Genomic DNA, 25,448 nt, shown 5'->3' with positions numbered 1-25,448 from the left:
AAAAATTCATCCTTACTGTGGTTCTGAATATTAGTGGGACTCATGTAACCGTATAAATGCCTTAAGCCGAAGTCATTGGTGCCGTATGTCGTATCGCTGTATCCGTATCCCTAACGTAATCAGCTGTTTATCGTTACGATGGTAAACCAAAACCCAATTGGTTGGCTACGATACGGTTACGACTTTAGCGGCACCAATAATCGATTGCATTGATTCTCATAAGGTTGGTCGAATCAGCTGTTAAAAGTTTACCGATACGGTTACCGATAAAGCACCAATGTCTCCAGCTTTATAAAGTGTGTAAATGTATAAATTTATCTAGTGCGTAAACGAGCTGTCAAATTTTGTATGAAAAATCATTTACACAATTTGTATAAATTTACGCGCATATTTGATTGTGTAAACGCGGTAAACTCAAAGGAATGCAATCTTGCAGACATTACAGCAGGCATTTTCATCAGAAATCTCCAACATCAGCAAGTAAAGGCGTTTTAGTTTTTATTTATCACTTAATCTTGTCATTTTTTAATTTGTATAATAATCAAAAAAATTTTGTTTGGCACTAATACAGCTGATAAACAATCAAGTTTATCAAGAGTATTACTAGGTGCGTTCATATAACCGCGTGTGTAAATGGATATAATTTTACACCTTATAAGTTTATATGCTTTCATAAGTCCCCCTAATGTTTGACATTTCGCACACCTAAATATTCATTTTGCAAGTAAAATGTTGTGTTTTAAATAACGTTTGCAAAATGAATCCATAGAATATTGAATGCGCATTAAACAGAGTAAACGTATTAATTGTTAGCCTAAAAATATTTGTTATAAATAAATGAGTTTAAAAAGTTTAATTCTATCTAAAAATTATTTTGCCGAAAGGAGCAACCCATACAAATATATAGATGTTTATTTTTCAAATGTCCCGGGAAATTTTTAAAAATCCCGGGAATTTGGCTCAAATTTGAGGTTTGTCCCGGGAACCCGAAATAAAAATCTGGCAACCCTATTTCAGATACTGAATGGAAAAATTTATTAATGTAAACGGATTTTTACGCAAGTATTTCCGTTGCGGCTACTCAATCGATTACCTTTATGTTTTTAGTTAGTTAATAAACTTTAGCAAGAGAATATGTAGACCAGAATTTGTAAAAAAGAAACAGCTGGAACCACTTACAAATATCGAAGTGTTATGTTGCCCCACGGGTATACATATACATATATACAGATGGGAGAAAATTGTTGCTAAACAATTTTATGGAAAAATAACCTTATTCGACACACAAAACAATAGCTCCAAAACATCTAAATCACAATAGCTTGGAAATTTCAAGCAGAAAAATAAACAATAGCTTCGCAAACTGGTTAAAAGAGAATATCAATCTCAAATAATTACAACCCTAATATAACTAAATAATAACGCTGATTTTGCTGCATCTACAATTCGCTGCTGAAGCAGAAAGATAAGCAGAGTCGAACGTAGCACCACCAGAGACAATTTTAAGATACCGATTCAGATAGTGTTAACAACAGGCAGTAAAAGTGAACATGGATAATTTAAAAATAGTCCAGTGAACAACAGATTGGTTAATGAACAACATAATTATTACTTGAAATTTCGACCTAGCAGAAACAAGATGCGCTTGTAAAAAAAATTTAGTCAAATAAGATTTATTAGCAACGTAACCCATCAGTATTGTATCCACCAATTCAACGACCGTGTGTAAGCGAGAAAAATAGTGTAGTTAGTGTGTGGTGAGTTGCGAAAATAAATAATGAACTAAGCGTGAATGAATGAATTGGACAGAGCTATTTAAGTTTCGTGGTGAAGAAAATTACAACGAAGACAACAACAATGAGCTATACGAATGAGGAGATGCACGGCATTCATTAATATTTTATTGTAGTCGCAGCTAGCGACTTCATTTGTTCGTGACGTGTATAACGCCTGCGCTATTTGTTTGCTTATTTGCTAAAAAGAGTCGAACGGATAATACAGTTTAGTTGAGCCGAGGAGCAGCAGCAGCAGCCCAGCGCTTCGCGACGACATTCAAGCTCATCGGGCAAATTGTTCGTGATATGGCCGTGTTCTTAATAAACATCTGTAAATTTAATGGCTGCGGTATCACTTTTCCAAGTTTAGGTGATTTAATTCAACATATTGAAGACACGCATATCGGTAAGTTTATGACGATTGGAAGTACCCATACTATTTTTTATATAATTTTAAGTGCAAACAAGAATGTAGGTACATATATATGTACATATGTAGCACAAGATGGCAGCTGGTTGGTTGTGTTATGGTCGCATGATTATTAAATAAACGGTGAATATGTCCGAATAAATCGCATATAGCCGAATGTATTTGTTTATTTAATTAAGTTTACCATAATAATTGATGTGTTGTTGTGGTGAATTGTAAAAAGCTGCATTGCGTCGAAGTCGACGCCGGCAGTAGCGTTTAATTGAACGTCGTCAGCCAGCTGCTTGGTAAACGCTACCGGCTTCAGATAAGAATTGCATGTTTGTGTGCGTAGCGTTAATGCTAACCTGCGGTAATCGATAGCTGTTCTTTGGTGGTGTGTTTATGGCCGCGTCACATTGAACTTTTGGTAAAAGTTTAGTTGAGGGGTCGACTCCTAATACGTTACCAAAAATATCGAGAGAGGTAGCAAACGATGCGTCTTGACATCAGTACTAATAATCCGAAGGCGGAAAATAAATATTTGGTAATAGTCTAGTTGAGGGGTCGACTGCTAATACGCTACCAAAAATATCGAGAGGTGTCAAAAGACGCGTATTAATCGCTTCCCAAGGCAGTCGGTTCTATGTACCGGAGCGACTCGGGATTTTTCCCGACCAAGGACTGTCTTTCAGTGTGACCCCATTTAATTTGTTTCGTCCCTCCCACAAATTGTCATCCTCCCAGCAGCTCCTTGCAGCAGGACTGCTACATATTCTCTTACTCCGGGAAGGTATCGAACCCAATCCGGGTCCGTCTCCTGACCCCGGTCCTGAGAAATGGTTTTGCTGCATTTGCCAGAAAAGAATCTTTTTAGGACGGTCATACTCTGTTCAGTGTGTCTCGTGCAAGGGATGGTTGCATCGGAAAGGTTGTTCTGGGCTTGATCCCAAAACCCGACGTCCACGTAACTTTTATAAATCTTTTGTGGCTCCTTGCTGCTCACGCCCAAGGGCGTCCCGTAGTCTACGCCTAAGCGTATCCCCACTACCTTCCAGCAGCTTCGCTGCTCAGCAAGCCACAACAAGTACCCGCTGCTGCTCGCGCCCCACGGCGCCAACAACTCAAACAGCTGATACCACTCATAACTACTACCTTCGTAGTAGAGCTGGTAGCAATGCTGAGCATCAGCCCCTGCCCCCGTCTTCTTCTCCCCCCCTCTTTTCTGGCAGCAATCGTGCAGGTCAGGGAAACAGACTCTTAGTCCCTGCCTCCGTTTGCACCGTCTGCCAGCACAGAATATATAGGTTTGCGACATCCGCTCAATGCAGATCCTGCCTTGGGTGGTGCCACTTTCCTAGATGTTCTGGTCTCCGCGACGGCAACCCCTCGACGGGTTTCATCGCGCCATGTTGCCAGGTCGCAAACCCAAATCATCCGGGTACCCCAATGCTTGCCCAAGGGCGCCCAGTCCCAAGGCCACAACAGGAATTGCGTCCTGGCCTTCCACAACCTAGGCGTAGTCACCCATCACTTACCCCTAGAGTGGCGGCGTCACCCCTCATGCACTTCAGAATTCTGCAGTTCAACTGTAATGGACTAACTGGGAAGATTACGGAGATAGTCGATTTCATGAAGCGGCACCAAATCCGCATTGCTGCGATTCAAGAGACTAAACTCACAGCAAGATCTGCATTGCAGACCTGCTCTGATTATAATGTCCACAGGAAAGACCGCGACAGCGGAAATGGAGGCGGCCTCGCGTTTATTATACACCACTCTGTGCAATATTATATATTTGATCCTGGCATCGACCGCAGGGACAATGTCTTAGAACGTCAAGGCCTATCTGTCCGGTCAGGCGATGCAAATCTAGAAATCATCAACATCTACATCCCTCCTGTCACCTGTTGCCCCAGTGGATACCGCCCTAATATCGAGGCCTTACTCACTGGCAACAATCGCATTATCTTAGGCGATTTCAATGCCCATCACGACCTATGGCATTCAAACTTGTGGGCGGACAGTAGGGGTGAGATGTTGGCGGATCAAATAGACGAAACAACGTTCTGCACAATAAACGGAGACGCCCCCACACGTATGGTAGGAAGCTGTCATAGCTCGCCAGATATCTCAATCGTGAGCGCAGAACTCGTAAACTGCGTCAACTGGCAGCCGATGGTAACATTGGCATCCGACCACCTGCCCATACTTATTTCGTTCGAGCGTACCGCCGACTTCATCGTCACCGAAAAACGCCCTTTCATAAACTTCAAAAAAGGAAAGTGGGAAGAATATAAATCTGCAACAGACAGCAGCTTTGCTGCCCTCCCTATCCCGACTGATGCCCGCCAAGGGGAGCGTGCCTTCCGTGAGGTCATTGAATCCGCCTCGGCACATTTCATTCCCGCCGGGAGAATTCCCGAAATCCGGCCCCACTTCCCGGCGGAGGCCGCGAGCTTAGCGAGGGAACGCGACCTTATAAGACAGCTTGATCCAGGCGACCCCCAAATAAGGGATATAAACCAACGCATCAGATTGCTTGTGGACGAACACAAGCGGGCGAAATGGGAAGAGCACCTAAGAGGTTGTAACCTCTCTACCGGTGTAGGTAAACTTTGGTCCACCGTAAAGTCCCTATCGAATCCGACTAAGCACAAAGACAAAGTTTCCATCGCCTTTGGCGATAAGGTGCTGTCGGATGCGAAAAAATGCGCGAGCGCTTTCTGCCGACAATATATAATGCATCCTACGGTCGACAAAGATAGACGGAGAGCCAATAGACACGCACATAAACACAAACTCAGCGCGTCACCAATTACCATCACCGCTAGAGAGGTTGAGGACGCCATTGGTCGCGCTAAACCATCCAAAGCAGTGGGCCCAGACGGCATAGCCATGCCGATGCTTAAAAACCTAGGGAAAGAGGGTTTCAAATATTTAGCGCATGTCTTCAACCTGTCTCTTTCCACCTTTGTCATACCCGATAAATGGAAAATGGCCAAGGTGGTCCCGCTACTAAAGCCTGGGAAACCAGCTAACGTAGGTGAGTCATATCGTCCGATATCTCTCCTATCGCCAGTGGCAAAGACGCTTGAAGCCATTTTGCTCCCTTATTTCCAAGCACATTTGCAGCTAGCCCCTCATCAGCATGGCTTCAGAAAACTCCATAGCACTACCTCCGCGCTAAATGTCATTAGCACCCAGATAAATTGCGGTTTGAATCAATATCCCCACCATAGAACAGTACTCGTAGCGTTAGACCTATCAAAAGCTTTTGATACGGTCAACCATGGCTCGTTACTGCAAGACCTGGAAGGGTCTACCCTTCCCCCATGTCTTAAAAGGTGGACCGCAAATTATCTGGGTGGTCGGCAGGCATAGGTGCAATTCAGAAACGAAACATCAAAACAAAGGAGAATTAAACAAGGGGTGCCACAGGGTGGTGTCCTATCCCCGCTTTTGTTTAATTTCTACATATCTAAGCTACCTTCACCACCGGAGGCTCTGAATTCTTGGAACAATTGCGGCTGCGTGCTCACCAAAAGGTAGATCCTGATCAAACGTCACACCCAAGATTTTGGGGTGTAGGACAGTCGGTAGTGATATCGACGTGGATGTTCAAAATAATCGACATTTGGGACGTCGCATGTTGTAAATAAGGTCGCGGAGGATTTATTCGGTGATAATGCCAGGTTTCGCGAGGCGAAAAACCGGAGAGATTAGGGAGGTAGCCGTTTATTCCGTTGCAAAGCTCATCGATATTTGGGCCTGGGCCTGTGGCCATTATTGTTCAGTCATCGGCGTAGGAGGCGATAGTAACTCCTGGTGGCGAAGGTAGCTTAGATATGTAGAAATTAAACAAAAGTGGGGGTAGGACAGCACCCTGTGGCACCCCTTGTTTAATTTGGTTTTGATGTTTCGTTTCTAAATTGCACCGACGCCTGCCGACCACCCAAACAGTTTGCGGTCCACCTTTTAAGACATGGGGGAAGGGTAGACCCTTCCAGGTCTTGCAGTAACGTGCCATGGTTGACCGTATCAAAAGCTTTTGATAGGTCTAGCGCAATGAGCCGCAATTTATCTGGGTGATAATGGCATTTAGCGCGGTGGTGGTGCTACGGAGTTTTCTGGAGCCATGCTGATGACAGGTTAGCTGCAAATTTGCTTTGAAGTAGGGGAGCAAGATGGCTTCAAGCGTCTTGACTACTGGCGAAAGGAGAAATATCGGGCGATATGACTCCTATTTTAGCTGGTTTCCCAGGCTTTAGTAGCGGGACCACCTTGGCCATTTTCCAATTTTCGGGAATGACAAAGGTGGAAAGAGACAAGTTGAAGACATGTGCTAAATATTTGAAACCCTCTTTCCCTATGCTTTTAAGCATCGGCATGGCTATGCCGTCTGGGCCCACTGCTTTGGATGGTTTAGCATGACTGGTGGCATCCTCAACCTCCTTGGCGGTGATCGTAATTGGTGACACGCTGAATTTATGTTTATGTGCGTGTCTGTTGGCCCTCCGTCTATCTCTGTCGACCATAGAATGCATTATATATTGTCGGCAGAAAGTGCTGGCGCATTTTTTCGCATCCGACAGCACGTTATCGACAAAGGTGCCTAGACGGATTCGATAGGGCCTTTACGGTGGACCAAAGTTTACCTACACCGGCAGAGAGGTTACAACCGCTTAGGCGCTCCTCTCATTTCGCCCGCTTGTGTTCATCCACAAGCAATCTGATGCGTTGGTTTACATCCCTACTTTGGGGGTCGCCGGGATCGAGCTGTCTTATAAGGTCACATTCTTTCGATAAACTTGCGGCCTCCGCCGGGAAGTGGGGCCGAATTTCGGGAATTCTACCGGCGGGAATGAAACGAGCCGAGGCGAATTCACTAACCTTGCGGAAAGCACACTCACCTTAGCGGGCATCAGTTGGAATAGGGAGGGCAACAAAGCGGTTGTCTGTAAAGGATTTGTATTCGTCCCACTTTCCTTTTTTAAAGTTAATGAAAGTGCGTTTTTCTGCGACGATGAAGTCGACGGAACGCTCCAGCGAAATAAGTATAGGCAGGTGGGCGTATGCCAATGTTACCATCGGCTGCCAGTTGACGCAGTTTACGAGTTCTGCGCTCACGATTGAAATATCCGGCGAACTGTGACAGCTTCCTACCATAGGTGTGGGGCGTCCCCGTTTATTGTGCAGAACGTCGTTTCTTCTATTTGATCCGCCAACATCTCACCCCTACTGTCCACCCGCAAGTGCGAATGCCATAGATCGTGATGGGCATTGAAATCGCCTAAGATAATGCGATTGTTGCCAGTGAGTACGGGGTTGATATTAGAGCGGTATCCACTGGGGCAAAAGGTGGCAGGAGGGATGTAGATGTTGATTATTTCTAGGTTTGCATCGCCCGTCCGGACAGATAATCCTTGACGTTCTAAGACACTGTCCCTGCGGTCGATGTCGGGATCAAATATGTGATATTGCACAGAGTGGTGTATGATAAACGCGAGGCCGCCTCCATTTCCGCTGTCGCGATCTTTTCTGTGGTCATTATACCCAGAACAGGTCTGCAATGCAGATCTTGCTGTGAGTTTAGTCTCTTGAATCGCAGCAATGCGGATGTTGTGCCGCTTCATAAAATCGACTATCTCCGTGATCTTCCCAGCTAATCCATCACAGTTTAGCTGCAGAATTCTGAAGTGCATAGGGGGAGACGTCGTCTTTCTGGTAGTAAGTGACGGGTGACTACGCCTGGGCTGTGGAAGGCCAGGACGCGACTGCTGTTGTGGCCCTGGGACTGGACGTCCTTGGGTAAGCATTGGGGTACCCGGTGTATTTGGGTATGCAGCCTGGCAACATGGCGCAATGAAACCCGTCGGGGGTTGTCGTCGCGGATACCAGAACATCTAGGAAAGTAGCACCGTCCATGGCAGGGGCTGCATTGGGCGGATATCGCAAACGTATATATTCTGTGCTGGCAAACGGTGCAAAGGGAGGTAGAGACTAAGGGTCTGTTTCCCTGACCTACACAATTGCTGCCGGAAAAGAGGGGGGGAGAAGACGGGGGCAGGGGCTGATGCTCGGCATTGCTCCGGACTCTACTACGGAGATTGTAGGTATGAGTGGGAGCAGCCGTGTGAGTTGGCGGTGCCGTGGGACGTCCTAGGGCGTGAACAGCAAGGATCCACAAAAGATTTATAGAAGTTACATGGACGTCTGGCTTTGGGATCTAGCCCAGGACAACCTGTCCGATACAACCATCCCTTACACGAGACACACTGACAAGAGTATGACCGTCCTAAAAAGATTCTTTTCCGGCAGATGCAGCAAAACCATTTCTCAGGACCGGGGTCAGGAGACGGACCCGGATTGGGTTCGATACCTTCCCGGAGCAAGAGAATATCGAGCAGTCCCGCTGCAAGGAGCTGCTGGGAGGATGACAATTTGTGGGAGGGACGCAACAAATTAAATGGGGTTACACTGAAATGGCAGTCCTTGGTCGGGAAAAATCCCGAGTCGCTCCGGTACATAGAACCGACGGTCTTGGGAAGCGTCTAGAACACGGGTCGACAGCGGTAATTCTTTACGACAGCATGACATTGCTAATACGCGTCGAAAAATATCGAGAGGAGTATCAAACGACGCGTCTTGACATCAGTATTAATAATCCGAAGGCGGAAAATAAACATTTTAACTCGTTCAAAAGATATTAACGAAAAACCGAAAAAATACCCACCCGCTGGTACCTCCGAAACATCTTTCTGCGTTGGCGGCTTATAAAGAATTACCCTGGGTGGGTCCAACACCGGTTTGGAGACCAAAACTGTATCCGAACAAAACACTTATGTTCACAGTTTTTTTTGTGGGTATCCAAACATTACAACAACCACATGAAAATCGCCAACTTCAACTGCAAATATCTCCGGACAGAGATACAATTTTTTTTCGGATTATTGTTCTCGAGATTAATACACACCTTTTGACACCTCTCTCGATGCGTATTAACAGTGATAGAGGTGCTAAACGATGCGACAACAATAATCCCATAAGGCAGAACAGAAAAATTGTATGTGGGCCCGTATCACGTGGTTACGATCCGTGATCGAAACTCATTTTTATACCTTTTTTAAATCACAATAGCTCTTGAAAGGTGGATTGGATTAATGGCATATTTGAACTAGCGACAAACAGTACTCGTTAGATCCATTCTTTATTATAACTTAAAAAAAAAAAGTTTAACAGTTGCATAGTTATTGCTTGTGTCAAAATGGTTTTCAGTCACTGATCGTAACACGTAATACTGGCCCTGCTCGGAGATATTTGGGTAATTCTTTACTTTAGGGTACAACTGCTAAAACTGTGTTTTGATTCCAGGACCACGAATCCGAAAGCGGAAATTCAAAATTTTATTTCTGTCAAAAGATATTTTCAGTAAACCGAAAAATGGCCCCGGAGCACTCCGAAACCGGGGGTGGGATCCATAGTATTTTTGCGCAGAACACCTTTCTTCATTGGTGGATTTCGGCCCCGCTTATAAAAAATTACCCTGGGTGGGTTCAACACAGGTTTGGAGACCAAAACTATATCCGCGCAAAACACTTTTACCCACAGTTTTTCTTGTGGGTATCAAAATTACAAAAACCACATGAAAATTTTCAATTCTGTTTGCAAATATCTCCGAAAAGAAATAAAATTTCCAATCCCGCTTTCGGATTCGTGATCCTGGGTCCAAAGCGCGTCTTTTGACACCTCTCCCAAACGACGAGTTGGACGAGTTTTAGCAGTTGTACCCTAAAGTAAAGAATTACCATTTGGGTTGCCCCAGGGGGTTAGGGGGTCAGAATATACTGTAGGTATGCCTGTCGTAAGAGGCGACTAAAATACCAGATTCAAGAGGCTGTATAGCGCAAAACTTCAGGTTGCCAGCGCAATATATAGCTTCTCCAAACCTATTTGTCAACCTCACCTATCCGCGGCGATGCCTGTTTCACTAACAGACGAGGCTCTGGCTCCTCATGGAACTTGGGGGTGGGGAGGGAGGGGATGGCCTGAAGGTTTAATGTGGCCACATCAGACCTGTTAAATTTGAATTAGCATTAGTAATCAATTAATTAGATGCCTATTTTAATGGCCAATGATTATTTCAATTGTTTTCCGAAAAAGCAATTACTAATTGATTACCATTAGAAAAAAAAATTATGATTTTTTCCGATTATTAAAAAAAATCAAAAATAATCAAAATGATTACTTTTGATTATTTTAGATTTTTTTTTGCTTATTTTTGATTTTTTTGCTTATTTTTGATTTTTTTTTGATTATTTTTCCACTTTTTTGAAAGAAAAATTTTCGTTTGTTGCATGCAGGGGATAATTGCTACATACAAGTACATTTTAGGATGCAATAGTAAATCGTAAGCGCTTATCGAGGCGAATATATACATACATGCAACATATAGGGCGAATTGTATATGAGCGTTGATTAAAACATATTGTAACGAATTTAGTGCAATTCCTCTTATTTGCAACCTTCTGCTAACGTTCGAATCGCTAAACTGTTGAATAAATAACTCCACTATTCAATAATGCAAAATGGCCTTTATTAGACGGCTTTCAAAATAACACTTCTATTGCTCGCCAGATAGCGTCTTAAATCAAACTGATTGTGACGCCTCTACTGTTGCTGCCTTTTATACTCTGTCATTTCCTCGTTGCATATTTCTAGGCCTTTCTATTTCCAGAACTTGCTAGGTAGTTATCAGTTATAAATGTACTCAGCTGTAACTACAGATGCATGATTTTATAGCTTCTCTCATATGCGCGTGTATTTGTGAGCGACACTTCCACAATTATAATTGCATACTTTTGGGAGCATCCCAGATAAGATATCTGCATGTGTTTGCGCGTATCTTCTCCGCTGCGTGTATGTAAGTATGTGTAGACATAATGATTGATCTATTGATGTGCATATAAGTCACTGCTTAGCATCGGCTTAGAAATGATAGTATCCCTTAGTGTTGCTAATATTCGTCACACTGCCCTCCACATAAGTCTGATCGTCCCGATCAGACAAATCTCTCGATATAAACGCCGTTAGCATCTCCAAAGGTACCACTCTTCTATTTCGTGGTTTCCCAATGGTTTGTATGCGGTACATGGTATCACTGATCTTCACAACTTTGTACGGGCCTTCCCAACTGCACCGAAATTTGGATGGAACACCTTTCCGCCGGTGAGGGTTGTATAACAGTACCAAATCTCCCGCCAAGAAAGCTTCCGAATTATTGTTCTCATCGTACCTGCGTTTCATCTTACTGCTCATTATCCTTGATCGTTCCCTCGCACTCTGTTGTTTGGCCAATGAACTACATCGCAGAGCTTGCGCTTGATGGATTGACTTTGCATAATCAGTATCGTCTTGACGTTTCACAACAGTAGTGCGCGCTGGCTTGAAACCCACATTGCATTCTTTCTGAAAAATTCTTTCAGTCGTTTTAGTGCGTCCATTAGGGTTTGTCAATGCCGGTGTTTTTCTCGCAGGTACTTTTGATTTCGCTTTATTTCGCCCATTCGATCCATCAACCTCTTCCTTTGACTTTCGTGGTCTTTGTCGAGTCTTCTCCACCAGTACTCGATTACTGCTGAACCCTTTCTCCAAACTAAAGTTAAGTGGTACATCCTGGTTCTCATAATGCATAACCCTTCTCTGCATGGTCAACTAAGAAGTCCACTCCCAATATGACTTCATCAACAATCTCCGCCACAATGAATTTGTGTAGAACCATGACCTTCCCAATTAAGACTTCACATATTACTTCTCCCTGGACTTTGTTATACTCGCCTGTGACCGTACGCAACCTTGCTCCAGGTAATGGCTTTACTCTCCTATTGACCAAATCAGATCTGATTAGGGAGTGAGATGCACCCGTATATACAGTCAGTACACGCTCCTTGCCATCCAGCTTTCCTTTGACGGCAAGACTGCTCGATTTTCTTCAAATTTGCGAGATAGATATCACAGGACATTCAACAGCTGGAGCTAGCTCTCGATCTTTACATCTGGTACGCTCTTGCTCATCTCCTCCAGCTTTGCGTTTACGGCCACCCAAGTTGGAACTACCAGGACCGGTGCCGCAATGACGAGCAATGTGACCTGGGTCACTTTGAGTTTGCATGCCATTTATGCCATTTATAAAGCTCTGAATCTTTACCCTTTCAGTGTATTCCATCCGCAATCGCTAAATGTCCTAGCCTTTCAACATCCGACGCAAACTCTTGCAATGTTTCACCAGGCCCCTGGAAGCGGTACAGCAACTCCATTTGGTGTATCTGTCTCCTATGCTCAGTTCCGTATAGTCTCTCTAGAGCGCCCATCAATGCTTCATAACAGTTCCGTTCGCCCTCTGGAATGGTTTGTAAAATCTCAGCTGCAGGCCCTTTCAATGCCATGATCAGTGCAGCAACGTTATCTTCAGCATTCCAGTTGTTCACTGTTGCGGTCTTCTCAAATTGTAGCTTGAAGACCTGGAAAGGAACAGAACCGTCAAAAGATGGAGTTTTACCTTCGGATTGGAAAGGAACAGAACCGTCAAAAGATGGAGTTTTTACCTTCGGATTGCTTGCTGAAACAGCTGGGCGATTTACTTGCAGCTCCTGTATACGACCTCTCAATGTTTAAATCTCGGCACTCGATCAATTTTTGTTGTTGTCTCGTCCCCATCAGGATGAAAGACATCGTCGTCCACATTAATTCCTTCCAACTCCATAGCGTCTCGTAGCCGTGCTTGAAGTTCGATCTTATTGTTGTATTCAATCCACGGGCTTCCAACTCCTTTTTAAGTTGTTCTATGCTTAACTCACTTAACTTTGCATGTCCAAGTTGTATTCGAAGTCTTCGGAATTTATTCAACAATTCCTCTTCTGACAGCAATTGTAACGAATTTAGTGCAATTACTCTTATTTGCAACCTTCTGCTAACGTTCGAATCGCTAAACTGTTGAATAAATAACTCCACTATTCAATAATGCAAAATGGCCTTTATTAGACTGCTTTCAAAATAACACTTCTATTGCTCGCCAGATAGCGTCTTAAATCAAACTGATTGTCCCGCCTCTACTGTTGCTGCCTTTTATACTCTGTGATTTCCTCGTTGCATATTTCTTGGCTTTTCTATTTCCAGAACTTGCTAGTAAGTTATCAGTTATAAAATTACTCAGCTGTAATTACAGATGCATGATTTTATAGCTTCTCTCATATGCGCGTGTATTTGTGAGCGACACTTCCACAATTATAATTGCATACTTTTGGGAGCATCTCAGATAAGATATCTGCATGTGTTTGTGCGTCTCTTCTCCGCTGCGTGTACGTACATATGTGTAGACAATGATTGATCTATTGATGTGCATACAAGTCACTGCTTAGCATCGGCTTAGAGATGATAGTATCTCTTAGTGTTGCTAATATTCGTCACAATATTCTCCGGTAAGTATACACACATCTGCATATTTTATACACTAATTTTATAAAATAATGTGGGATCGAAAACGGCGGTTTTTCTAATTACCCCGACAATATGTAAAAAAATGTTGGATTAATAGGTTGGCGTCCAAAAGCATTCATTTAGCAACGATTCTTAATGGTTTCATCCTTAAATCTAGCCAATTTGGTATATCCAAAATATATATATGTATATTAGGGTGGTCCTTATAATCGAATGTAGTATTTTTTCCAGTCTCATCCCCTATATTGGTTGCACCACGGTCAACTATATCGCACACAAATTTTTATCCCGATTGGAAATGGTTTAGGCGTGTCGCAGGGGGGTCAAAGTTGAAATTGCTCTATGGAGACTCAAAAAATAAAAGTGATTTTATAAGCTTTTATTTATTATAAGCTTTTATTTAGTTTCACTTTTGTTGTCTGTAATGGAATCTTGCAAGTTAAATTTGATACACTTCCCGGTGTCCGATTGAGCTGAAATTTTGCACACATGTATAACTCCGATGACAATGCAATATTACTTTGTTAGAATTCGATAAATTAATCGATAACACAGTTATCGGTAAAGATTTGTATTTACTTTGGCATAACAGCCTAAGCCCCATACAAACCCGCCGGTACCTATCCGTGGATTGTGATATTTGGACGTGGTGAATCACGCGTGTCACGCGTGGTGAATCTCAACGCTTGCGAAAAGCGGAGACACAACCTTCTGTTGTATTTCTGTGTATAACCAACATAGCTGAATTTTTAAGGCTGTTTAACTCTGTAATCTTTTCTGTAATTTATTTTGCTTTTGGAAAAATTACCTATTTGAAAAAAGCTGGCTGAAAAATATTGGCATAACAGCTTAAGTTAAATCAAGAATTGAAAATCTTGGAAAATTTGAGCAGATGTGGCAATTTCGCGCGTCCGTTGAACGAAATATTGACAATCTTCCTAAATGTTCTTAATTATACCATCAAAATTTAACACGTTTTTTATTAGAACAATTAGGACTGTGATATAAACTGTGACACCTACCATATTAAGTAGAAGAAAATGAAAAAGTTCTACAGGGCGAAATCAACAGCCCTTAGAATATTGGCAGGAATACTGTTCGTGGTAGCACATATATAAATAAATTAGCAGTACCCGACAGATGATTTTCTGGATCACGCTGGTCCACATTTTGGTCGATATCGCGAAAACGCCTTCACATATACATCTAAGGGCCACTCGCTTTTAAAACCCTCATTAATAATATCGTACAAACACATTCTAGAGTCACCCCTGGCCCACCTTTATGGCGATATCTCGAAAAGGCGGCCACCTATAGAACTAAGGATTACTCCCTTTTAAAATACTCATTACCAACTTTCATTTGATACCCATATCGTACAAACACATTCTAGAGTCAACCCTGGCCCACCCTAATGGCGATATCTCGAAAAGGCGTCCACCTTTAGACCTAATGCCCACTCCCTCTTAAAATGCTCAGTAACACCTTTCGTTTGATACCCATATCGTACAAACATTCTAGAGTCACCCTTGGTTCACCTTTATGGCGATATCTCGAAAAGGCGTCCACCTATAGAACTAAGGATTACTCCCTTTTAAAATACTCATTACCACCTTTCATTTGATACCCATATCGTACAAACACATTCTAGAGTCACCCCTGGCCCACCCTAATTGCGATATCTCGAAAAGGCGTCCACCTTTAGGCCTAATGCCCACTCCCTCTTAAAATGCTCAGTAACACCTTTCGTTTGATACCCATATCGTACAAACATTCTAAAGTCACCCCTGGTCCACCTTTATGGCGTTATCTCGAAACGGCGTCCACCTATGGAACTAAGGATCACTCCCTTTTAAAATACTCATTAACACCTTTCATTTGGTACCCATATCGTACAAACGTATTCTAGAGACCTCTGGTCCACCTTTATGGCGATATCTCGAAAAGGCGTTCACCTATAGAACTAAAGCCCATTCCCTTTTAAAATACTCATTAACACCTTTCATTAGATGCCCATTCTAGAGTCACCCCTGTTCCACCTTTATGGCGATATCTCGAAAAGGCGTTCACCTATAGAACTAAGGATCACTCCCTTTTAAAATACTCATTACCACCTTTCATTTGATACCCATATCATACAAACACATTCTAGAGTCACCCCTGGCCCACCTTAATGGCGATATCTCGAAAAGGCGTCCACCGATAGACCTAAGGCCCACTCCCTCTTAAAATGGTCAGTAACACCTTTCATTTGATACCCATATCGTACAAACACATCCTAGAGTTACCCCTGGTCCACCTTTATGGCGATATCTCGAAAACGCCTTCACATATACAACTAAGGCACACTCCCTTTTAAAATACTCATTAACACCTTTCATTTGATACACATGTCATACAACCACATTCCAGGGTTACCCTGGGTTCATTTTCCTACATGGTGATTTTCCTTATTTTGTCTCCATAGCTCTCAACTGAGTATGTAATGTTCGGTTACACCCGAACTTAGCCTTCCTTACTTGTTTTTCTTAAAATGTTATCTCACCATAAGTTTGCTAACTCACCACACCCCTACACTATCTAACCCTCGGGTACCAAGTCACACACAGCCCTAACCCCTAGAAACCACCCCTATCATACTGCAAGCAGGCTAACCCACTTAGCCATGGGGACTGCGTTTACTCGCATATTTTTCCTAAAATAAGTCTTATTTATCTAGATATCTCACACCACAACTGGGCTGACCAACTTAACTGTTAACCCATCAACTTCCGTATCCCCTAACCCATAGAAACCACTCCTACCGCACCACAAAATTTCAGAACACGATATCTCAGCGAAAAAAATGATATTTGAGCAAACTCAAAGCCATTTGAAAGATTAAGACTTGTATTCAAAGATGCCATCCTTTAATTTTGGTGAAAGGAAACAATTGCAAGGCTATATAACCTCAAATATGGGCAAAAACGGTGTTTTTTGCACTCTTAGGTTAGGATATCTCGAAAACCAGAGCTGATAGAGCAATTTATATTTTATATTTATATAATAGATTTCGATTCATCGCATCAAAATCCTTCGAAAATATATAGTCCGGTTCCTGGGTCTGACATGCTGTCGGCCTGTGTAATGTATTATGCCGCAGATCACGCAGTGGAATATATGGAATGAACAAATTAGATAAATCAGAGCAATTCGTGCTAAAGTTTATTACATTATAGGCAAGCATGAGTGAGATAAAAGTTCTTCTGTCATGCAAAGCCTAAAGGCCAAGCAATTTGCGCCTGCTGGTATGTGATGGGGGGCCGTCTGGTAAGTGAAGCATACGTAAAGCAATATTTTTAAAAAATTTTTGAACTTCCTCAATTTTATAGGAGTTAGATTCATAGACTCAAAAAAAAGTATCACTATTAATTTAATACACGATGTGCAAAAATGAAACTATAAACGGTATCATTTTCGTGGTATCAATGCAACGATAAATATTATAAAAAGTATGATTAAAAGTATCAATTTTGTATCTTGACTGTAATGAAATGTATCAAAATGATACCTGTATATATTTCCTAGTTTCATTATGATAACATTTAATACTATATTGATTATAAAACGCATTACATTTGTATGTAGTCTATTAACTTGACAAATACAAGTATCAAACTAATATTTCGAAAATGTCAATAACATAAGATCATTGATGACGAAAAAAAGATAAGCAAAAATTGCACATTGATGCCTAGATGGCATCGCCCTGATGATAACTTTTTTTTGAGTGTAAAAAGGGTTCCATATTATTGAGCAATATTCAAGACCACTTATGACCAAAGATATATAAAGTGCCTTCAACGTCATGGGGTCCTTAAAGTCAGTGATGTTACGTCTACTGAAGCCAACCATCGCAACAAATTTTGAAACAATGAGTTTGGAGTCAAAAATTACACCCAAGTGTTTACTCTGGACAACGATTAAGAGATTTAGCATTTAGTTTGTAGATAAAGTATGTGGCAGTTTTTTCTTTTTTTGGAGTAAGACACAACACAGTATTTGTTTGAATTTAAAAATAAATTATTGTCTGCGCACCATCCGCCAAAAGAGTCCAGATCAGAACCGTTAGACATAGTTTGACAAATAAATAGTATTTTTTGTCAAATATATAGTTTTAGTGTTATATTTCAATCATTAAAGGGGAGGAGTGATGGGAAAACATATTGAGTAAAAAGTGGTAGGTAGGTAGGTTGAACTGGCCGGTCCATGAGGACCTCACATAGACTGATTGAGTCCGTAGTGTTACCAGAAGTTTGTTTTAACGACCAAACTGAAAAACCCTATCAAAAACCAGGACCTATGTTATAAAATAACTCCGTCCTCTTGGCAAATACTAGAAGCTTCCTAGGACTTAAGCCACTTGCTGCTTCTAGATCTGACAGCTGTATCACTCCTAATAGCTGGAGTCTTAGCCTGGCAAGTGCAGGGCACGAGCACAGAACGTGCTCGATCGTTTCCTCCTCCAACCCGCACTTCCTACACCTGCTATCACTAACCAAGCCTAATTTAAAGGCATGTGACGCCAGAAGGCAGTGTCCAGTCAGAATACCCGTCATGAGTCTACAGTCCTCTCTTTTTAATGATAGAAGCAACTGTGTTAGTCTAAGGTTGTAAGACCTACACATAATCTTCGACACTTTACAGCCCCGCGCTTGAACCCACGCCTTTTCTGCTTGGTCGATCATGTGCACCTCTCGCATTCGCTTAATCTCGCCCAATCTAATTGGGACGTCTACGGAGCAAGCTTCAAGGTATGCGCCCTTTTTAGCTAATTCGTCCGCTTTTTCATTCCCATCTATTACCATATGCCCTGGGACCCAATATAGATGTATGCTTCTCCCTGTCCCGATTCTCTCCAGAGACTGCTTACACTCTAACACGCATTTAGATGCTGTGCTATGCGAGATTATTGCCTTAATTGCTGCTTGACTGTCAATATAAAAGTTAACACGGTTGCAGCTTAAGCTATTCTCTTCCAGGGTTTCTACTGCTTTGGTTACGGCTAATATTTCCGCTTGGAAAACGCTACAGCCTGTAGGATCTGCTTAATTCCGGATCAGCGCAGTATACCGCAGACCCTACTCCTTCCACTATTTTGGAACCATCGGTGTACACATGTATCGCCTCGTCCGCCATTTGCGCACCCTTGCGCCAACCGTCCACCTCTATTGTGGCCTTAAGATCTCCCTCAAAGTGCAGGTAGGGAATCATGTAGTCTGTTCGTCTTGTGACTGAGGACGCTATACTACTATGGCCATATGGTCGGCGCTCAAGCTGCCCCGAAGCATCGAGCCTGGTTGCGGTCGTTAACGCTTTGTTCTTTGCTACCAGGTCTACAGGTGGAAAGTGCAGAATGGCATACAGTGCAGCCGTCGGGGTTGTTTTCAGGGCTCCCGTAATGCAAAGCATCGATAGTCTGCATACCCCCTCTAATTTTTTGAGGTATGTTGTTTTTTGTGTGGCTTTCCACCAAACAAGAACTCCATAGTATAGAATAGGGCTTACAATCGCTGTAAAAACCCAATGAGAAAGAGAGGGCGATAGGCCCCACGTACACCCCAGCATTCTTTTACATGCATAGAGTGCCGTTGAGGCCTTCTTGACCCTCTCCTCCAAGTTGAGCTTCCATGACAGCTTACTGTCTAGGATGATTCCTAGATATTTTGTGCAAGGTTTCTCCTGTAAGGTCACCTCTCCTAACTTAGGTCTGGTCCAATTTGGGACCTTGTACCTCTTTGTAAACAAGACCATATCCGTCTTCTCCGCATTGACTTTCAGCCCGACATTAGATGCCCAGGTATGAATATCCCGAAGCGCCCGATCCATCAAAGAACTAATCGTTGGAAGGCATTTTCCACTTATGACAATTGCAACGTCATCTGCGTAAGCCGTAAGTTTTACGGGTCCCTCATCGAATTGCCTGAGCAGTTGGTTGATGACCAGTGTCCACAGCAGAGGTGATAGCACCCCTCCCTGCGGCGTGCCCCTGTCCACTGATTTCGTGGCCTCGTACAATCCCCATTGTGATGTAATCTTTCTGCAATTTAACATGCAGCCGATCCATCTGATTAAGGCAGGATGTACTTTAATGTAATTAAGACCATCCATAATCGCCCATTTTGCAACATTATTGAAAGCCCCGGCAATGTCCAAGAAGACTCCTAGAGCATACTCCTTATATTCCAGAGATTTCTCTATGCTTATTACCACCCTATGCAATGCGGTGTCTACCGACTTGCCTTTGGTGTACGCATGCTGTGTTGTGGAGAGCAGCTTTTCATCCACGTTGGACTTTATGTACACATCTATCAGCCTCTCAAAGGTTTTGAGCAGAAATGATGTTAAGCTAATGGGTCTATAGTCTTTGGGATACATGTGAACGATCTTCCCCGCCTTTGGTAGAAAAGCTACACGAGCAGTTCTCCAAGAGTGCGGTACATGATTCAGTCTTATGCACCCATCGAATATTATTTTAAGCCATTCCACGACCGCCCTACTTGAGACTTGTAGCATGGCCGGGAATATACCATCTGGGCCCGGCGATTTAAACTTAGAAAACGTCTTCACTGCCCACTCGATCTTGGTATCGGTCACCAAGCCCGGCACCACTAGCTCCGTGATCGAAGTGTGAGTGATGTCTGCTGGTTCTTCTAAACCATCTCCCGATGGGAAATGTGTATCGAGAAGCACCTCAAGGGATTCCTCACTATCACGTGACCATTCCCCGTTCTCTTTCTTTATTAGTCCCTGGACTATGTTTCCCTTTGCTAGGACTTTTTTCAACCGTGCTGTTTCACTGGAGCACTCTATGTCCGTACAGAAACTTCCATGAGTTTCTCTTCGCCCTGGTAATTTCACGCTTGTAGATCCTCAGTAGATCCCTGTACTCGTCCCGACACGCTTCGCTTTCCGCGGTCTTTGCGAGTTTAAACATTTCTTTTACCTGTCTTCTTAGAAGACTCAGCTCATTGCTCCACCATGGTGGCTTTGCTTTTCCTCTGAATCTTCTTAGAGGGCAAGCTTCGTTATACGCAGTCATAAGCGTCCTTGTTAGGAATTCATTCGACTCCTCCAGTTCCTCTACATTAGCAACCTCTTTGGGTTGTCCCAGTTTCGTTTCTACATGTTTCTGGAATTTAGTCCAATTCGTTGCCCTAGGGTTTCTAAAGGTTCCTCCCTTCTCTACCCTCTTTAGTGGGATGCTGAAGCTTATATACGCATGGTCGGAGAAGGATGGTCTATCGAGAACCATCCAATCATACCTTGATATATCACGCTCGGAGCTCAATGTAATATCCAGAACATTGCTGGATGTTGGACCAATGTATGTAGGAACATTTCCCCTGTTGGCTATCTGCAAATTGGTTTGCAGGATGTAACAAAATAGAGATTCGCCTCTCTCGTTCGTATCTGCTCCTCCCCACGCATTGTGGTGCGCATTTGCATCTGCGCCTATGACCAACCGCCCTTTGCGCCCTTCCTCCTGTACTAGCCTTTTGCACTCCATCGGTGGAACCTACGCAGCATGGGCCATGTAGCAGGACGCCAGGATAAATGCCTGCTTATTCTTTTGCTCAACAGCCACCGCTACGAGATCCTCGGTGGTGTAATTAGGCAGCATATATGAATGCAGCTGTTTCCTTACCATTACTACAGCTCGCACCCGTCCTTCCGTTTGTGCGTAGTAAACGCCAAACCCGCGCGCGCTAAGTCCAGAAACCTTTCCTCCCGATGAGAGCCACGGCTCCTGGATCAGCGCCACGTCAAACGAACCCTCCTCAAGGGTTAGGAGGAGTTCGCTCGACGCCACTTTACTGTGTTGGAGGTTTATCTGTAGGACTCGCAGCACCATTGGGCTGTTTGTCCCCCTCCAGCACCTTCGTCTTGACGTCGTCGTCCTCCTCTTGACCTTTTGATTTAGAGTATTCGAGGCCCCCTTCAGCCCCTCGTGAATGTTGTGCCGTGTGTTCCTCTGTGCGAGTCACAGCACCATTTAGCGGTTGGTCCTCTTCTAGCACGTTCGTGGTGACGTCGGGGACCTCCACCTGTCTTTTTTCCCTTAGGCTTCTGAGGTCCTTTTCGACTTCGCCCACTTCCAGCGTGTTAGGATTTTTATCCTCGGGACTTCTTTTCCTGAGTCGCATGTAAATTTTGCCAGTGCCAAAGGACATTTTGCCAAGCTGCGTGTACAAAATATCCTCCGCCTGCTTGTTTATTTGGAAGATGTAGAACTGACCATCCTCGGTAGGCCGAGATACAGTAAGTACCTTCCAATCCTGTGTCGGTATGTTCGGATTCTGATTCTGTAAAAAGTGGTAAGTCAGAAGAAAAAATTTGTTTTGAGTGCGGAAATTGTGCTAAGTCATAAAATAGCTGCTGGGTTGGCATACATGATTTTTATTTATCTTTTTCAAAGCTTCTACACTCAAAAGCATTGCAATTAAGGTATCCTCAGTCACAATTTTGAAAAAAGAAGGGTATTTCAAAAATTATTCAGTTTTTTTCGTTTCCTGTAAAATTCGTAAAAGTTGACTTAGCACATTTTCACATTAAGCTAACGATATATATATATATATATATATATATATATATGCATTTTAAAAGTCTATAACAGCGGTCGGCTGCTAATACGTGCCCTAAAAGACTGAGCTTGACCTCAGTTTTAATAATCCGAAGGCGGAAAACAAAAAGTTTGAGTCGTTCAAAATATATTAACGAAGAACACTGCTTATATATATGATAAAGCTCTCTAAATGGGAAGAAGAACACTCACATAGTGGCGATGATATGAAACCAATATTACTAAAATAAAGCGAACAATATGATTAACTTTGATTACAAAACAATCAGTGCATAGCCATAACTTAATCCAAAATAGCGGATATATTAATTTTAGATACAAAACAAAATTAGCTTGACTTAAGGATGAAACCATTATTATTTTATATAATGAATGTAATAATGCGCATGTGTATATACTTACCTGAGAATATTGTAACGAATTTGCTGCAAATCCTCTTATTTGCAATCCTCTGCTAAGTTCGAATCACTAAACTGTTGAATAAATAACTCCAATATTGAATAATGGAAAAATGGCCTTTATTAAAGTACTTCACAATAATACTTATACTTTCCTACTCGCTGGCTTAATAACCAAACTGACTGATAACTCAAATGAAACTACTATTGGCCACCAGATCGCGTGCTTAATCAAACTGATTGATAGCTCAACTCAAACTGAATTACTTCTTACTCGCCTGCCCCGCTTTTATAGTTTACGCTGCATACTTCTAGGCTCTTCGATTTCCAGAACTTACTAGTTATTTTCGCTACAAAATCGCCAGCCACAACTACGTGCACAAATTATTGCTCTCTCTTGTGACCTCACATAAGATATATGCATGTGTCTGTGCATTGCCGCTCCGCTGCTCGTATACGTACATATGTGTAGACGCAATTATTTATTCGTTTATGTAGATTCATAATGATTGAATTATTGATGTGAATGTTTGTAGTTTACAGTCTCTCGCGCATACATAGGCGTATAAGTAAATGCATCTGTGTGTGACATCTCTTTCGGCTGCCTTATATATGTGTATACATGATTTGATTATTGACGTAAATACTGCTTGGCATGGCCTTAGCATCGCCTTAGTGATGGTATAGGTTAGTGATGCTAATATCCGTGACACTGCCCTCCACCTAAGTCTGATCGTCCCGATCAGACAAATCTCTCGATCTAAACGCTGCTAATCTCTCCAAATGAACCACTTTCATTTTGGTTCGTGGTTTGGTAGTGGTTTGTATGCGGTACACTACATCGTTGATCCGTTTTACAACTTTGTATGGGCCTTCCCAGTTACACTGCAATTTCGGGGACAAACCTTTTTTTCGTTGTGGGTTGTATAGCAGCACCAAATCTCCTTCCTGAAACCCTTCCGAATTAATTGCTTTATCGTACCTCGCTTTCATCTTGTCACTCATAATCTTTGCTCGTTGCCTTACCAGATCGTGTATCTCTCTCAGCTCTTCTTCTAAGACATCAGTGGATTTCTTGACATTCCTCTCCGCATCGGCATCTATCCCATACTTCAAATCAGCTGGCAGTCGAAGGTCATTGCCAAAAATTACCTTTGCGGGAGTTTGGCCCGTTGTGTCATGTACTGCCGATCGGTAGGCCATCAAGAATAATGATATGTGTGTATCCCAGTCCTTATGGTACTTGTCTACTACTTTCCTTAAATGCTCCTCCAATGTTCTATTGAAACGTTCCACCATACCATCGGACTGAGGATGCAATGCAGTTGTCCGTGTTTTTCGAATGCCCAACTTCTTGCACAGTTCTTGGAACACAGCTGATTCAAAATTCCTGCCTTGGTCAGAATGTAACTCCATTGGTACACCATACCTTGCAACCCATTCGTTTTTAACCACTTCTGCTACTGTTTCTGCTTCTTGGTTTGGGATTGGGTATACCTCTGGCCATTTACTGAAATATTCCATAACCACCAGTACGTATTTGTTTCCGCGGTTGCTAGTAGGAAATGGACCTGCGACATCCATGGCGATCCTTTCAAATGGTGCACCTGAAATATACTGCTTCATCTGGCCATGACTTCGGGTTTTGGGCCCTTTCGCTCTGCTGCAAACCTCGCAGTTCGCAATCCACTCAGTGACCGACTGACGGCAACCAACCCAATAGAATCTCTGTCTAATCTTCTGGAGCGTCTTCGTGATTCCAAGATGACCTCCGCTTGGAGCATTATGCAGCTCGCTGAGCACGTCAGGAATCCTCTTTATGGGAACAACTATCAGTTTATTCTTGTATTTACCATCCTCACTCTCCCATACTCGATGAAGGCAACCGGATATCAATTCTAAACTGTTCCACTGTGCCCAATATGACTTCGCAATGGGACTCTGCTGACATCTCTTCTCTGTTTGGTCTTTCATTTCGTTCGAGCCCTTGCATAACACGTGACAGATCTGCATCTTCTAGCTGGCACTTTCTTAGCTGTTCCTTGTCCCATTCATCTGTACATGTTATATTCATTAGCCGGACATCTATAATGTCTTCTTTAGCCTCGGCTTTTGAACAGTGCTTGCATTCCAAACTACATGGTCTTCGTGACATTGCATCAGCATTTCCATGGGTACTACCTTTTCGATGCTCAATGGAAAAGTCGTAGCTTTGTAGTCGCTCGATCCACCGTGCCAATTGTCCTTCCGGATTACGGAACTGCAGAAGCCATTTCAACGCTGCGTGATCTGTCCTGACACGGAATCGCTGGCCGTAGAGTTATTTGTGAAAATGTTTAATGCACTCTACCAATGCCAACAGCTCTCTCCGCGTAACACAGTAGTTCCTCTCTGGTTTTCCAATCGAACGGCTGTAATATGCAACTACCTTCTCCTGTCCATCGACCAGTTGTGATAAAACGCCTCCTATAGCATATCCACTCGCATCTGTATCTAGAATAAATGTTGCTCCTAGAATCGGATATGCTAACATTGGGGCAGTGCACAAACGCTCCTTCAATGTTTGGAAAGCCACTTCTTGCTCCTTCTTCCACTCAAAAGCTTTGTTTTTTCTTGTAAGCTCATGGAGGCTATGGGCTACGCTGGAAAAATTTGGTACAAATCGGCGGTAATATGTGCACAGCCCAAGGAAACTTCTCAATTCATGTAGGTTCTGTGGTCTTGGCCAATCCTTTACAGCCTCTATT

General features: G+C 42.9%; 2 protein-coding genes across 2 annotated transcripts in view; both read left to right on the top strand.

Moving 5' to 3' along the window:
* The window catches only part of LOC137237476 (signal transducer and activator of transcription B-like), a 103,074-nt gene that overhangs the window by 5,870 nt on the left and 71,756 nt on the right, over positions 1-25,448 (top strand). The window lies entirely within an intron of this gene.
* LOC137237477 (putative mediator of RNA polymerase II transcription subunit 29) overlaps positions 1-25,448 on the top strand; it is a 79,935-nt gene that overhangs the window by 5,389 nt on the left and 49,098 nt on the right. Inside the window, exon 2 of the mRNA XM_067761140.1 lies at positions 1,108-2,181. Within this exon, the coding sequence (XP_067617241.1) occupies positions 2,082-2,181 (100 nt within the window). The 5' untranslated portion in view covers positions 1,108-2,081. The remainder of the gene's footprint in view (positions 1-1,107; positions 2,182-25,448) is intronic.

Source organism: Eurosta solidaginis, chromosome 1 (genome assembly GCF_040869045.1).
Source record: "Eurosta solidaginis isolate ZX-2024a chromosome 1, ASM4086904v1, whole genome shotgun sequence".
NCBI lineage: Eukaryota > Metazoa > Arthropoda > Insecta > Diptera > Tephritidae > Eurosta > Eurosta solidaginis.
The sequence above is the reverse complement of the archived record's forward strand: the minus strand, read 5'-3'. Positions and strand labels throughout refer to the sequence as shown.